Source organism: Balaenoptera ricei, chromosome 19 (genome assembly GCF_028023285.1).
Source record: "Balaenoptera ricei isolate mBalRic1 chromosome 19, mBalRic1.hap2, whole genome shotgun sequence".
Taxonomy (NCBI): Eukaryota; Metazoa; Chordata; class Mammalia; order Artiodactyla; family Balaenopteridae; genus Balaenoptera; species Balaenoptera ricei.
This window is the reverse complement of record NC_082657.1, coordinates 33,090,772-33,107,964: the sequence shown is the minus strand read 5'-3', so window position 1 is coordinate 33,107,964 and position 17,193 is coordinate 33,090,772. Positions and strand designations below refer to the sequence as shown.

Genomic DNA, 17,193 nt, shown 5'->3' with positions numbered 1-17,193 from the left:
CCTTGATCCTTATTGCATACCCCTGACCACGAGCCCCGACTATAAGACCTCTCCCTATTCCCCAAGGAGGGGGCACACTTCTTGAGGAGCTAGCCTGCTGTGTTCCCCCCTTTGCCTGGCAAAGACTAAGCCACCCTTTCTTTCCCCTCCAAAACGGTCTCCGTATCTCATTTCGGCATTGGTGTACAGGGAGCCAAGACTTTGGCAGCAATGTCATGTGACTAATACCAGCATACAACATAATAAAGCAACGTAATGCTAAATTATTTGATAAGATCAATTTAGCAAAAGAATATTGATATGAGAACTCAATATTTATATGTGTGATACCCCAAGGCTTGCAGGCTGCTTCATTCTAGAGGGTCCTAATGATAACAGATGTAGCAAGTAGCCCAAGAAAAAAGAATAGAGACATTTTAAGACGACTTTTCATATGTCCCTCTCTGGTCAAATCAACGACAACTTAACTTTAAAAACAAATGATTTTTAAACTACAAAGACAATGATTTTCAGGTAGTTTTTTGTTTGTTTTTTTTTAATTTTACACTTTATTTATTTATTTATTTTTGGCTGTGTTGGGGCTTCGTTTCTGTGCGAGGGCTTTCTCTAGTTGCGGCAAGCGGGGGCCACTCTTCATCGCGGTGCGCGAGCCTCTCACCGTCGCGGCCTCTCCTGTTGCGGAGCACAGGTTCCAGAGGCGCAGGCTCAGTAGTTGTGGCTCACGGGCCCAGTTGCTCCACGGCATGTGGGATCTTCCCAGACCAGGGCTCGAACCTATGTCCTCTGCATTGGCAGGCAGATTCTCAACCACTGCGCCACCAGGGAAGCCCTTCAGGTAGTTTTAATGCCACCAAGTATGGACGTTCTAAAAAGGGATCATCTTTATAGGCTAACAGACTGGTTGACTACTTTCCCCTCTAAATCTCATCCTCACACTCTTCTCAATATGGCACCAATAAAGTCTTGAACGACAAACAGAGACAGTAATTGCAATCAGTGTTGCCTGATGTCTCCCATAAATCCAGCACCTTTGCAATGTGCTCATTAAAATAATGTTTTGTTGAAAGTTTGTTTCCTCCGTCAGCTGGCTAGGGAGGAGGGAAGCTGTACGTCTGATAAATTTTTTCTTGCATAAATACAGTGCTGCTCACTTTCTCAATAAAATCAACTTGTAATTACCTATAGCAACTGCAACTGATTACTGTTCCCCTATGTTATTTTGGAAACAAGCAGAGGCAATTGGCTCCTACTTGCCTTTGAACTTCAGTAACATTGAAACAATTTTAAGTATCTCAATGTGTTTGGTGCATTCCCAGCTCCCACTAACCAAACTACTAAAGAAGTGAAAGATGTGACAAAATACAAAAGAAGACTAAGTTTAAACATCGAGTTTAAAATGTCCAAAACTGCCCCTGCCAAGTTAACCAGTTTGATTTGTTTATACTAACTAGTTTTTGAGAAAAAATTAATTCCATTTAATAAAAGATAAATGCCATCAAATATTTTGTTTTCCATTCACAAAGCTGTATGCAAACAGTGTCGCATAGAAAACAAAGATAGAAGCCTGAGCACAAAAGAAGAGATGACAGTTCTAATCAAGTAAAATATATCACTTGAAATTTTCTACCACATTTAACAGCATATACCATTAATAATGTATACCAATACTTTCCCTGATATGTAAATATATATTCGTCATCACCACGCATTAAAAAATAGCCCTATTTCCTATTCCCTATTCCCTTAGCCAAGTGCTAAAATTCTAAGACTCTGGACCTGGCAACTATTTTCTGTTTCCTTAACCCTATACCTAGAGGGGCTTAAATAGCAGGTCCCTTCCTATCCATGTCACAGATATTGAGGCAGGAGAAACCCAGAAGTTGCAGAGGGTCAGCTGGTGTACGGAGCCTAAGGATACTTTCTCTGTCCAGCACTGATCCGTGACATTCCAGCGCCTGGGACAAGAAATCATTTTTAAAAATGGAGACAGAGGGGCTTCCCTGGTGGCGCAGTGGTTGAGAATCTGCCTGCTAATGCAGGGGACACGGGTTCGAGCCCTGGTCTGGGAGGATCCCACATGCCGCGGAGCAACTAGGCCCGTGAGCCACAATTGCTGAGCCTGCGCGTCTGGAGCCTGTGCTCCGCAACAAGAGAGGCCACGATAATGAGAGGCCCGCACACCGCGATGAAGAGTGGCCCCCACTTGCCGCAACTAGAGAAAGCCCTCACACAGAAACGAAGACCCAACACAGCCAAAAATAAATAAATAAATAAATAAAAATTTTAAAAAAAAATGGAGACAGAAAGTGAATGGGGAAGGTATGAGGTTGGGAAGACACATTCTAGAAGGGAAATGGTATGGTGGGTGTTTAGGAACATAACTGATTCTGAGTTGTAACAGTATTACATGAAGGACATGGATTTGCAAGTGAAGAGGCTGGAGAAGTGGCGAGAGGCCAGGACATGGCGGGTTTTGTGAATCATGGTAAGCAAGCTAGACTTATACTGAGGGCAGCGGCAGACACTGATAATGACTTTTTCATAGGGTCAGATCTGTTTTTCAGAATGATCCCCCGGGAAGGTAGATGCTTCTGTGCGCAGACTTTGGATAATTGTCCTGGAGAGGTTTCCAAAGTCATGGCAAATGGCCTAAGCCAGAGAACATTTGGGAAACACTCCTGAAGGATTCTATCCCTTAGAAAGAAGGGTGGGTCAGGAAGAAGCCTTCCTGAAAAAGCTCTACCATTTAAAAACGCTTTCCAGGGCTTCCCTGGTGGCGCAGTGGTTGAGAATCTGCCTGCCAATGCAGGGGACATAGGTTCGAGCCCTGGTCTGGGAAGATCCCACATGCCGCGGAGCAACTAAGCCCGTGAGCCACAACTACTGAGTCTGCGTGTCTGGAGCCTGTGCTCCACAACGGGAGAGGCCACGACAGTGAGAGGCCCGCGCACCGCAATGAAGAGTGGCCCCCGCTTGCCGCAACTAGAGAAAGCCCTCGCACAGAAACGAAGACCCAACACACCCAAAGATAAATAAATAAATAAATAAATTTATTAAAAAAAAAACAACAAAAAAAACGCTTTCCTTCATTGGCTGTGAGGAACAAGCAGTCAAGCTGACTGCTAACACAGAGCATATTACTCAGCCACGGAGGAATGAATGGTCTGAAGAAATGGAGAATTCAGAAGTTGGAAGAAAAAAAAAAAAAAAAAAAAACCCCTAATCAGTCTCAGCTCAGAATCTATAACAAGAAGCTGCTCTAACATGTCTCGAAACAAGCAATCAGGACAAACATAGTCCCCTGACACAGATAAATTATAAAATTAATTATAAGTTTTCTAGGATTTCAGGAGAAATATTGAAAACTCTTTACTGAAAAATCTGAAGCCTTTCAACATGATGTCTGTCTCTGTCAGCTTTCAGATAAAGCATTTGAAAAAAAAGTTTTTTTAAGATATAAATATTCACATACATAGGAGAACCTCATTATATCATGTTTCATGGACTTGGGGGAATAAAGGGAAAGTGAGAAAAGGAGAGAAAAACTGCTCTGGGGGCTCTTGGCTAAAGCTTTAAGACCACGACATTATTTGAAATAAAATATGAAATGAGGAGAGGAAGCAGAAAGACTTCTCAAATAATACATTCCCCGAACCAAAGCTTCGAACAATAGCGGTTGCAGTTCTGTGGGCAACCTCAGGAAAGTACAGAGAGAGTCATGGAGCCTTAGAGGAAACCCTTATGTTGTAAACAGCATAGAAGGCCAGAATCAAACTGGATTAATCAAAAAAGAATAATGGTTTGTTAACCCAGCTTCAGGCAAAGCTTTATCCAGGGTTCAAAATACATGTCCAAGACCCAGTTTCTCTCCTTCCCAAAGCTCCTGAAAAAGAGAGTGGCCACAAAAGCTGGAGGTGGTCATTTGGGGACCACGAGAAGTTTGTTTCCCTCACGAAAAGAAAGCTACAGCTCAAAAAGAGCCAAAATATGAAGGGGAAGAAGTCTGAAACTGACCACACATTACTATCAAAATAAGGTCCACTTGAAGCCAGTGAGACTTAGTATTAAATAAAAGAATTCCTTATCTTTTTAAATTAAGCTTGTTTAGGTCAAGTATCTGCTATCTGCAATCAAAAGAATCCTCATACTAAACAGAGATCATAGTTGCAGAAATCAGAAGAGTTATTGGACAGTGGCCACAATGTAGTTGAACAGCACAAACTACTCAAGAACAAAAGATACCTACTGATTTTGGGCAAAAAAATACTTACTGATTTTGCATTCTACGCACATACAAAGAAGGATCAAGACACAAACCATGCCTTCAAAGAGCTTACAATTCTAATTCAAATATGTGTAAAACTAATGCATGGCTTTAGAAGTCAAGACAATGGTTACTGTTTGGGAAAAGAATATGCTGGAAGGGAGCATTTCTGGGGTACTAATGTTTTCTTTATTGATCTGGGAGCTAGTGACACAGATATGTTCAGTCAGTCTGTGACAATTCACCAAGCTACATGTTTATGATGTTTGTAATATTTCAATAATTTAAAAAAGAAAAACCTCAATAGACCAGTTGGAAGATAAAGTTAAGAAAACCTCTGAGAGTATATTAGAAAAATACAAAAAGATTAAAAATAAGAGAATAAGTAAGAAAATTAGAGGAAACAGTCCAGAAGGTTCGAGAACCAAACCATATGGATTCTAGAGAGAAGAGAAAACTGGAGAGAAAGAAACCATTAATACAGTGATTCAAGAAAATATCCCACATTGAAGGACATGAGTTTCCAGATGGAAAGGACCTACCAAATGCCACTATAATGGATGAAAAAAATATCACTGCAAACTTATAAAACATTAGGAAAAAAATCCAACCAAAAAAGTCACATAAAGGATAAACAAAAAAATCAGAGCTCTCAACATGAACACTGGAAGATAAAAGACACTGGTACAATGCCCTCAAAATTCTGAAGGAAAATTATTTCCTGTCAAGATTTCCATACCTAAAGTATCTACACATGTTAATGTAGAATAAAGATAATTTAAGACATTCAAGGTCTCAAAAATTTACCTTCTAAGCACCCTTTCTCAAGAAACCATTAGAGGATATGCTCCACCAAAATAAAGAAACAAATCAGGAAAGCGACGGACATGGGATGCAGGAATCTGAAAACTCCAACAGAGGAGACTGGATTATGATGAAGGGATAACACCAGAAGGAACACCTGGGCTGGTCTTTTCTGATGAGCCACCTCAAACTTCACATCCCACTTCTAAAATTGTAGACTTTAAATATGTGCAGTTTATCGTATGTAAATTATACCCCAATAAAGTTATGGAGAGAGGGAAAAAAAGTTCAGGCATTCTTATTGGCCTAGCCTTCTCTTGACAATTAGGAGATGTCACTGCTAGGCTTCTTTTCTCACGGGCACTGGACACTGCCACTCTTTTCTGGTGAAAAGATATGGGACTCGATATAACCATCTCTTATCACCTCTGCTTCTTCTAACCTGGTCCACCATCTCTAGTCTGGATTACCCAATGGCCTCTTGCAGCTCCCCTGCTTCTACTGCTGCCTCCCTTCTGCTCCCAACTGCAACGGTTCTCCATCTCACTCCAAGTATAAGCCCAGTATTTGTATTACAGTAGCCTCTCCTTATCTGCGGTTTCACTTTCTGTGGTTTCAGTTACCCGCAGTCAACTGCAGTCTGAAAATATTAAATGGAAAGTTACAGAAATAAACAATTCATAAGTTTTTTAAGTTGCGCGCCGTTCTGAGCGGCATGATGAAATCGTGCACCATCTGGCTCTGTCCTGCCTGGAAAGTCACTCACCCCTTTGTCCAGTGTAGCCTGCTTAGCAGCCCTCTAGTTGTCAGATCAACTGTCACAGTATCAAAGTGCTTGCATTCCAGTAACCCTTATTTTACTTAGCAATGGCCCCGAAGCATAGGAGTAGCGATGCTGGCAATTCCAACATGCCAAAGAGAAGCTGCAAAGTTCTTCCTTTACGTGAAAAGGTGAAAGTTCTCGACTTTGTATGGAAAGAAAAAGAACTGTACGCTGAGGTTGCTAACACCTATGGTAAGAACAAATCTTCTATCTGTGAAATTGTGAAGAAGGAAAAAGAAATTCGCACTAGTTTTGCTGTTGCACCGCAAACTGCAAAAGTTACGGCGACAGTGCGTGATAAATGTTTAGTTCAGACAGGCAAGGTATTAAATTTGTACAATACGAAATTTTGAGACAGAGACCACAGTCACAGAATTTTTATTACAGTATATTGTTATAACTGTTCTATTTTATTATTAGTTACTGTTGTTAATCCCTTACTGTGCCTAATTTATAAATTCAACTTCATCATGGGTATGTATGCATAGGAGAAAACATAGTCTACATGGGGTTCAGTACTATCCGCGGTTTCAGGCATCCACTGGGGGTCTTGGAACGCATCCCCCGTGGATAAGGGGGGACTACTGTACAGTATTAGAAGGCCCTATCTTTCGCCACGCCCCCGCCCCTAGTCTTGCCTATCTGTCTTCACTTCCGTGACTTTTCTTTTTCTCTGCCTCTATTCTATTCACACTTGTTGCTTCTGAAACATCCCAAAGTCATGTTCCATCTCTGAGCCTTCAATATTCACTCACTCACTCCTTCCAGTCTTTGCTCCAATGTTACCCAACTAAAGGAATCTTGACTTTCCCATTTAAAACTGTAAACCTGCGCCTCACCCTTGTTATACAAGCTTACTTGTTTCTTTCCTGTCTCGCTTTGCTAAAACATAAGCTCCATGAGGGCAGGGATTTTTGTTCATTGCTGCATGCTCAGCATCTAGAAGAGTGCTTGGCAAACAGTAGATGCTTACTGTTAATTGAATAAGTATCAATAATTGCACGGGGGTAAAAAAAAATGCGACTTATCAAACAAGTTTTACTGAGCAGTGTAAGTGACTTCAAAAATAACAAACATAAGGCATGACACACTGAACCAAACAAGATCAAATGAGCTTTGGGACCACAGACAGGGCTGCTGGGAAACTAATAAAAACATTAAGAAGCATTTTTTTTTACTTATGAGTGCTCTAAAACTTCTAGTTGCAATTACACTCTAGCTTTTCATGGTCTCAAAGGCTGCTAAGAAATATAAAGCTACTCATTTCGAAATAGAGTTAAGAATTATGGAAACAAATTTCCATCCTTCAGTGGATTCAACTTTTCTGGAGTCAGAGACATAAATGGGAATCCTAGAGTTCCAAGAAAATTATTGCAAAGTCCCTGCTTTCTAGCCTATTACATACTCAACAGGAGTCATGGGCCTCTTCTTCCTTTTCCTCCTTTGTCCTTCATGGGAAACCTGGGAAATTATACCAAGAATCTGCAATAGTTGGCACTAGTTAAAATTCTTAAGAATTGTGTTTTTTTCCTATGAAGACCGTATCACAGAAAATATTTCCTTCCAAACAAACAAAAATAGTAACCAACAGTAACTGTTTCGGTGATCCTTTTGAAGGGGTTCGAATCAAAGAACAAGGTGTAGGACTATATTAAACCATGGGTTGTTAATATCTTCCCTGCAAGATTTGTTTTTTTATATCTAGGAGGAACAAGCAATTGCCAGCAAAGCTAGAATAGGAAAATCAAATACTCTGCCTATTTACACATGGTTCCCTAAAGCCATTCCTGATTAAAAACTGTACTATTTCAATCCTCCTACTGGAGATAGCCATTAACTAGCACTGCTTGGGAAGTCAATGAATTTAGTATATAATTAATGATACATGTATCCTATACCAATTACTTCTCAATGACCTCTACTGGCAGAAATAAACCAAGGAGGGATGATTGGCTCATTATAAACCTACATGAAGATTTCACTGGGAAAAGGTATTGAGAGCAAAGTCCTGAAAGATCTTAAGCTTCAACTGAATTTAACTTCAGCAGGGAGTAATCACTTCTGTTTCTGGATACCCAGTGCATTTTACATGAACCTCTCCTGTGGCTGTAACACTCCCTTTTCACTAAGTAACTATGTGACGTTGGACAAATCACTCCCATTCTCCCCGCCTCAGTGTTTTCATCTGTAAAATGAGAGGCTGAACTAGTTGAGTTCAAAAGTCCCTTCCGGATCTGACACTTCATCATTTCATAATTATAACCACCAGAGCACACCTTACTTCACCTATCCTCTCAAGGCAAGAAGGGCACTTGATTCACCTTTGGGGTTTCCATACTGTCTAGAACAGCTACCTGAACCTCCCTTAGCAACTGTTCAACGAACATGTTCAAGGATGCAGAAAACAGTACAGTTGTCTGAAATTTCCATTCTCTTTGCCCCCTTTAGGCCCTTCCCAACCCCAATCATGATTTGAACTGAAATGGTTCCCTTCGAGCTCACCCTTACCATACCTCTGGCAGGATTCTAAAGAGGCCAGAGAATTAAACATAGCACTTGTCACCTGGAAGAAATGGCACCCAGAAAACGTTTCAAGGCACATGCTTTTTAAACCATCTGACCCAACATGACACACACAGCCAGAGACCTAGAGAGGTTCCCTTTCCTAGTCTAATGCATCCCGGTCATCTGAGAGGAGGAACGGAAAGCTACAGCAGATGTTGTGGGGAGAGGGCAGTGAGGTGCCAGGGAGAAGGGAGGGCATGAGGACCTGCAAACAAGAGCAAGTAGAACATTCCCGTAACCTTTCCAGAGGTAGACATTTTAAAAACCAAACTCCCACAGGTAACTATACTGCAGGGGTAGGAAATACCTGCTCATAAGGCATTTAGGACTGTTTAGCAATTTAGCATTCAGAGCTGTTAGGACTCTGAAACCAGAATGTCTGCATTCAAATCCTAGTTATGCTAATTCATAGCTGTATAACCGTGGAAAAGTTCATCATCCTTCTGTGTCTCAGTTTCCTCATCTGTAAAATGAGGATAACAGTAGTACTTCGTTCATAGGGTTGTTGTAAAAATAAAATGGGTTAATACATGTAAAATGCTTCTACCAGTGCCTGGCACATAGTAGGTGCTCAATAAATGAGAGCTCCCAGTATTGCTATTATTATGGGATAGAGTTCTGGGAACCTCGGGGGTTAAGAGAACGAAGGAATTACCCTGCTCCTACAGGTTCAAATTCTGCAGTTCCCTCACCTAGGTGATAACCGCAAAGATAAAGCTTTATGTATTTATGTATATTTGTATACTTTATCAATCTTAACTACTCCCGACCACAGAAACTATTCACTAAAAATTTTCATTCCTTTCTGCAAGATATTCCAGGTTTCAAAAACTATTTGATCACCCACGCTCTGGAAGTACAATAGGACTATTAAACAGAAGGGCTGAAAGTCTGTGGGAGCACAAAGACATCTTTGTAGCTGTTTGAGCTATCACATACCACCACCTCGGTTTCAGAGAGTTGCCTCCTTAAAAAAGAAACTAACAAACTCCATTGTTCGTTCACATCAGAGTTCTTGGATGTGATAGTTCTTAAATCCCTGGCAAGGCCTTATTAAAGATCAGAGGATCACGGTTCTTTCCATTAGGACAGCATCAAATCCCCTTCAAGCAATTTTCTTGGGTCAGCATCATTATTTGAGATGCCAGGGAAACTGGTGAAATTTCTAACCGCTAAACTAGTTCCTTGTTTCCGGCCGAAGACATAAGGTAAATTTAGAAAACATTTTTGAGACTGGGAAATGGTAAGATATTTAGAGAGAGCCAGGAGAGTTTTTGAGACTGGGAAATGGTAAGATATTTAGAGAGAGCCAGGAGAGTTTCTTATTTAAAATCCCTTTTCCAAAATAGTCGTTTTAGTAAATAAGAGTCAAATAACAACAAAATCCAATTAAAAACTAGCTTTCAGAAAACAATGACCCTTAAAAGTTCCAGTTGATTCCCTGATGGGATATCTATTGGGTTGGCCAAAAAGATCGTTCGGGTCTTTCCACAAGATGTTACGGAAAAACCCAAAAGAACTTTTTGGCCAACCCAACAGAACTCTGCTTTTCCAAGCACCTTTTAATAAACAGGAAGAGATTAAACAGGCAAAAGAGCCAATATTACCTCTTGTACTCCTTTGCCAAATGATCAGGCAGAGAAAGTCAGCAACGGTCACTCTGTCTTTGATATGTTCACCTACCTTTTTTATAACCCTATTCTGAAAAGCAATGGGGACCTTAAACACACACAACCTGAGCAAGCAAAGAAGGAAAATTTGGGCAGACCATAAAAAAGGTAGCCTGTGATCTCTGTTCCAAGGGCACCAGATTTCAGAAACTGCAAGAACGAGTTGGCCACAGCAACCCTCTCAGGTCTAAAACTGCAGAACTGAGGTGGGGCTGGAGAGTTTCCTGAAAATAGAGGCCTGTCGGCTTATAAAACCCACCTCAGCTGCTTCTGGAGAGTAAGGGCAGTAGTGAAAACTGTAGGAAGCCAAGAACAAGTCTACATTTGACAAATCACTCCCTTCAAGACAGTGATGTCGACCGTAATAAAATATTTTGGCAAGGCTGGAAATGTACACCTGTGGGAATCTGGAAGGATTTGACAGATTTTTGTTTTCCAGGCCCTTTATCAGCAAGTTAATTATAGCAACTGTACGATCCATCCTGAGCTTTAGAGAAAGGCAGTTGGCTGTGTGAAACCAAGATGCTGCTCTCCTGGGCTTGGGAAAGACAACGACAGTAGCGCTTATGCATGAAAATATGCTATCTGAGCACAGTATAACGATGAGCCAGACAGCACAGCTGGATGAGAAAGAGGCATATTCTGTAGATATATGGGCGTGGCAAACCTTAGAAGGACACTCAACACCTATGTACACAAACACACACACACACGACCACATATATCTCCAGAGCCTGTGCAACTCTGGTCATGTTACGTTCGGGGCTGCTTCTTCACAGAGCAGACTGTACCTTCACAGCTATAACTGTACACTGCCACCGCTGACCTGTCCACCAGATTTTCATCGTGATGCCAGCTCACGGCCATCTTCCCCATGCCAAAATACGGTTCCTCTTTCAGGTATGGCATTTTCGCGGGATCCATGAAATTCAACAAAGTTACGTTGTAGGCTGCTCGGTTCTTCATGTCTATCTCATCTTGTCCGTCAAAGGATGACCCCATGCCAACCCTGGGGAAATCCGGACCTATACACACTGGCACGGCATCGATATTGGCTTTCTCCTTAGCAGCAAGTTCTTCCAAAGCCTGGATGGTCTCTACCTGCAGGTAGTCGTTGAGCTTGAGGAAGGTTTGACAGGCGGCAGCTACTTCGGCCTCGTGGTACTTTGCGTCAGAGCCTTTCACTGGCCAGGGCACCGTAAAGAGCCTGGTGTTCAGGTACTTGTAGGTGCAGCCAGGGTTACCAATGAGGATGCGAGAGACTGGAGTGAGCAAATCTTTGCCTTGGATCCTCACCAGGTCCCGAAATAAGCAGCCATGCTTGTGCAGCGTGAGAAAGGCTTCTTGAACCTCTTTATGGAGCTCCTCGGGGACGCTGGCGGCTTCTCGGAGAATTAGTTTAGGATATTTCAGCTGCCACTAAAACAAAAGTGAAGCAAAATATGCATTTATGGATAGCTATAATTTTACTAATTCCGAAAGTATGTGTTTCTTTGTAAGCTTTAGGAGAAAAAAGGACTGTCGGGGGGTATTTCTAAACAGGATTCATACCTCTCTAGCCTAAAATAGAAAACTAAATAAAACAAATGTCATCAACTCTCCAGCCAGGAGTTTTCAGTCCAAGCTCGAACAATTGCAAACAATTATAAACAAAATGATAATAATTTGGTCTTTGGTCTCCCCAGCTCCCGCTATGACCACTTCTCCCCAACCTCAACCTGTCTTCCAGCCTTTGGTCCTCCAAAAAAACACAACATTACTCATTAACTGCTTGATACCTATTTTTTAAGTGCTTACTGAGTGCTGTGTACTCTTCGAAATGATTTATACACACCAACTCATTTACTTCTTACAACTTTATGTGGCGGTACTATTATTATCTCTAGTTCATAGATGAGAATACTGAAGCAGAGAGACATTCTAAAAACTTGCCCAAAGTCACACATAGCTGAGAAATAGGAGAGCTGGAATTTGAAGCCCCGGGGCCCCAGAGTCGAGCTCCAGAGCATGAGTTCTTAACCACAAGATTGCATGGCCTCTCAGTAAATGACGAACTGGTTTCTGCTTCAACGCTTCCACTGAAAGAGAAATCACTTCACTTTGCGAGTTAGACACTGAGTCCCATGAACACAACAGCCGTGATAATTTTGTTCCCAGCTATAATACTAGTGCCCAGAATGTACTTCGTAAATGCTGGATGGATGAATGAATGAATGAATGAGGTATTCCACTGCAATTTAGAAAGTTGTAATAATTCTACTGGTGTCACTGGAGGAGAGTACTATAAGATAATGCCCTCCTCTAATACAGAAATACAGGGATTTACTGATGCAGTTTAGGACTTCATTAACTTTTCAGCTACCACTTCTGGCTCTAACATGTGAATTGGCATCAAGCCAGAGTTCCCTGATTCTACACAGTGAAACTGAGTTTTTTTAAAACCAAAGCACAGGATTTCACATTTACCCCTATAAAGTGTAATCTGACTGGTACCTTTTTAGTATTGTGCTGCCTACCATTTTTGACACTTTTCTTCTATATCTTCATTCAGTAATCGTTCATATGATAAACAGGGCAAGACCATTATTCTTCTATACATTTTTTTTTCATTCAACTATGTCTATAGAGCACCTACCAAACACTAGACAGAGATAAGGTTCCTGTCCTCACAGAGCTTTCTACCAAATCAGGTAAATAAAGAAAAGTAATCCCAAGTTGTGTTAAGTACTGGGACAGAAACAAACCAGTGGGAAATCTGTCATTAGAGTAGGAAACTCTCACTTGGAGCTGGCGTTTAGGCTGAGCTCTTCAGGAAAAGAAGGCACCAGCCACATGATGAACTAGAGAAAGACCTTCCAATAAAAGGGACCAAAAAATACAAAGGCACTGAGGATGGAGACCAGCCTATTCTAGAGACAAAAAGAAGACCAGTTTTACCAGAGCAAAAGAACCAAAGGCAGAGTGACATGCAATGAGGATGAAGAAGAAGGCAGAGCTGGATCACACAGAGCCTGGGAGGTCAAAGTAAGGAATCTGGATTTGACCCCAGATTCAGTGCAATGGAGGACTTCAAAGGGCAAAGAGCAATTTGATTTACATTTTATAAAAATCACTCAGTTAAAATATTGGGCATGGATTGGAAAGAGGCAAATGTCAAAGTGGAAAACTCTTATCAGCTGCTATTACAACCATCCAGGAGAAAAGTGATGATGGTCTGAAATAGAAACAGAAATAAACAGACAGCTAAAATACGTATTTTATAGGCAGAGCAAATAGACACATTATGAATTAGATGCGAGGGATGATGAAGGGAAAGAAATTACAGATGACTTCCAGATTTCTGGACTTAATAACTGAATAAGCAATTTACTATTTTTTTAATTAACTTATTTTATTTACTATTTTTTATTTTCGGTTGCACTGGGTCTTTCTTGCTGTGCACGGGCTTTCTCTAGTTGTGGCAAGCGGGGGCTACTCTTTGTTGCGGTGCGAGGGCTTCTCATTGTGTTGGCTCCTCTTGTTGTGGAGCACGGGCTCTAGGAGCACGGGCTTCAGTAGTTGTGGCACTCGGGCTCAATAGTTGTGGCGCACGGGCTTAGTTGGTCCACGGCATGTGGGATCTTCCCGGACCAGGGCTCGAACCTGTGTCCCCTGCATTGGCAGGTGGGTTCTTAACCACTGTGTCACCAGGGAAGCCCTACTATTTTTTAAAATAAGAAAGACTGGGGCAAAACAAAACAGGGAGAAGAACAGGAAGGAATGAGGAGCTCCATTTTGAAGCTGTAGCCATTAAGATGGCAATGAAATCTTCAGATGGAGATGAGGAGGCAACTGGATAGATTCATCTGGAGCCCAGAGGAGACAGTGGGGCTAGGGAAATCAAGGTGGGAGCTGTCAGCACAGCACACAGTTGATATTTAAGACCTGGGAATGGCTGAGATCTCCTAGGGGAACAGCACAAGCACAGAAGCGAACCCAAAGCCATTTTCTGAGTCACGGAGGAAGGCTCAACAGAGGAAACCTTTGAGGTAGAAAACCAGGAGAGTGTATTATCGCAGAAGCCAATGGAGAGGAGCACCTCAAGAAAGATGGAGGAGTCAACTATGTCAGCTGCCCCTGAGAAGCCAAGTGAGATGGGGACAGAAATTATCCACTAGATTGGGCAGCACGGAAATCACTGATGACAATGACAAGGACAACTTCAGCTAAGTGAGGGGGATGAGAGTCGGATGGTAGTCAGCTGATGATGGAACGAAAGAGGAGGCGGTGGAGATGGCATTTATATGTCTGTTGGCATGGTTTTGCTATGAAAGGGAAGAGAAAAATGGAGCTGTTGATGCAAGGGAACGCTAGACCAAGGGACGATCTTTAACAATGGAAGACGGAAGGGTACTCTAGGGTTTGCCAGCATACTCATGGGAATGATACCAGAAGAAGAGGTTGATGGTACAGAAGAGACGGTGATTAACTACAGGAGCGAAGTCCTTGAGTGTCTCGAGCAGGGGGATAACTATTTGAGGCTGGAAATTCAGGGAAGGTTTCTTTGGGAAAGTGACCAAGAGGATGCGAAGGACCTGCCAGGTATGGAGTTGCAGGGGAAAGCCTGCCTTGAAGATGAATTACTGAACTGCTGGGCCCTTGAGGCCGATAGGAAAAGAAGCAGATGTGGTCAGAGGTGAGAGGGACATGAGTTATCAGCGAAAAAAAATTTTTTTGAATACTTTCCCATGTCATTATTATTGTTTTATTTTTAGAGTGTTGTTTTTAATGTTAAGGTATTTACATGTGATACTCATATGGTTATGTGAATTTCCCAGGTCCTTAGAGTTATAATTCCCCTGTATTAAATATATCTTCGCTAGTCTCCAGGCCCAGTCTGTACTGAACAACAGCAGCAAGAGTGTATGTATATGTGTCTGTATTATTTCCAGGCTTCTTCCTCTCTCAGTCCCAGAGGGAGTGTGTTTCAAAACCAAGTTCTTGGGAATTATCTTACTTTTCTTTAATATTTCATACTAAGGATTATTTAAAGAACACTGGAATTGTTAAGAAAGTACGGAGAAATTTCCTTTTAATCACTGCTGCTAGTTAGATGTGCCTTCAAGTATACTGAGGCCTCAGGGACCTGCTCCGAGAATCGCCAGTTTAGCGACAAAATTAGAGTTACTGCTCATGGCTCCAGAATGCTCTGTCTCTTGCTACTAGATTACATGGCACTCTTCATGAGTTGTGTAAACAGAAAGTATATTTCTGTCTCTGTTGTTCTACTGGGATGAAAGAGGTATAGAAACCAGAAATCCTAAATGGATCCCTGGTGGTCTCAGTGACAGTTGATAGTGGTGCCACCTAACTCTGCTTTTTGTCACTTTATGATCACACACCTCACACAGGCACTCTGAGAAGCAGGGCAGTCCTACTATGCTTTCCTAGTAAAGTCATTTTCCCACATTCAGACTTGACTAATTCATTTCTCTTCTTTGTACTTCCTCAAACTTACTGCATCCTTTCTACTATTTCTTGCATTCTGGATCAGGGAGAATAGGCTAGACAATGCTGTAGTAGCAACCCTCAAATCTCAGTGGCTTCACCCAACAATATTTCTTGTTCACTTCACATATTATTTGTGGGTTGGCAGAGAGTCACTACCCATTAAAGTAGTAACGCAGGGGTCCAAGCAGCCACCAGATGGTTACAATGCAAACGGAAAAAGAGTGTGCTGGAGGGCCTGGCAATGGCAATGAAAAACTCCAGGCTAGAGGTGACGGCTATCATTTCTCACTGGACAGAAACAGTCACGTGTTTCATCCAATATGAGAGGGCCCAGAACTGTAATTCTACTTTGGGACCCAAAAGCTGGGTGACGGGGGAGGAATGGAGAACCATTTGGCAAACAGCCCTAATGATCGGCACACATTCTTAGCTAGTGATTCGTTTTATATTTTCACTTAAGTGTCCCTCCTTCACCCCTGCGAGACCCCCTGAAACTCAGTCATCTACCTATTATCAAATTTACAATCTTATCTGAACTTAAATCTGCTTTCTCCTTCCAGCCTATTCCAGTATAGGAAGGATCTTTTCTCCCGTCCAAATGTTTTTGATCATATACTCCCGCCAGTAACAAATTTTGAGCATATACAGTAGTGCCCAAATCTTTAGCAATTGGCTCTCTGGGGGAAAAAAAAAAAAAATCAGCCTTGATTTTTAGTGTTTCCTGATTTCTTTGATGTAAATATATAGATTTATATCAACAGAAAAAATCACACATAAATTGAGAAGGCTCTCAATTAAATACAGAAAAAAAAAACTTAACTGCACCAGGTCAGAAAAAACACAAATTAATATTATATTTGTATTATATTACATTTAGTTTAGTTTTACCTATCAAGTTTGCAAAAAACAAAATTTTATCATGGTAATACACATTGTTGCTGAGAACAAAATCAAATACTCTGATAGTCTGCAATTAGGAAGGCAAATTATTACAACCTTGCTTAAGGCCAATTGGACAAGATCTATCAGAACCTAAACATGTTCATATCTTTTCATCTAGTTATTCTACTTCCAAGAATTTGTCATAGGGAAATAATTAGAGAAATGTACCAAGACTATAAGGATATTCACCATACAATTAAAAACTGAAAACCACCAAAATGCCCAAAGAGAGGAAAATGGTACATTCATGTGATGAAATACTAACATAACATATTTTAGAAGAATTTTTATATGTTTTATGAAAAACGTTAAGTAACAAAATACTGCTATACAAGAAATCAGTAACAAGATACTTAGACAATAGGGTCGTAGTTTCATAAAAAGAAAAAAAAAAGTATATATGTAAATACTCATAGAAAAGAAGATTTGGAAAAAAAATACTGCCAAAAGTTTCTGGTGGTTATCTCTGGGTAATGCACTTGGGTGTAATTTTAGTTTTCTTCTTTAGACATCTGTATAATTTTCAAATTTTCCAAAATAAATGTAGAATACTTTTTAAATCAGAAAAGATGTTACATTAGAAAATTCTTAATTTCACGACATCTCTCGTATGTGCCAAGAGATTCTTTCTGATG

General features: G+C 41.1%; 1 protein-coding gene across 2 annotated transcripts in view; it reads right to left on the bottom strand.

Moving 5' to 3' along the window:
• The window catches only part of FTO (FTO alpha-ketoglutarate dependent dioxygenase), a 375,391-nt gene that overhangs the window by 251,256 nt on the left and 106,942 nt on the right, over positions 1-17,193 (bottom strand). For both annotated transcript variants that reach the window (XM_059904734.1, XM_059904735.1), the window contains exon 3: positions 10,918-11,545. In XM_059904734.1, coding sequence (XP_059760717.1) covers positions 10,918-11,545 — 628 coding nt within the window. The remainder of the gene's footprint in view (positions 1-10,917; positions 11,546-17,193) is intronic.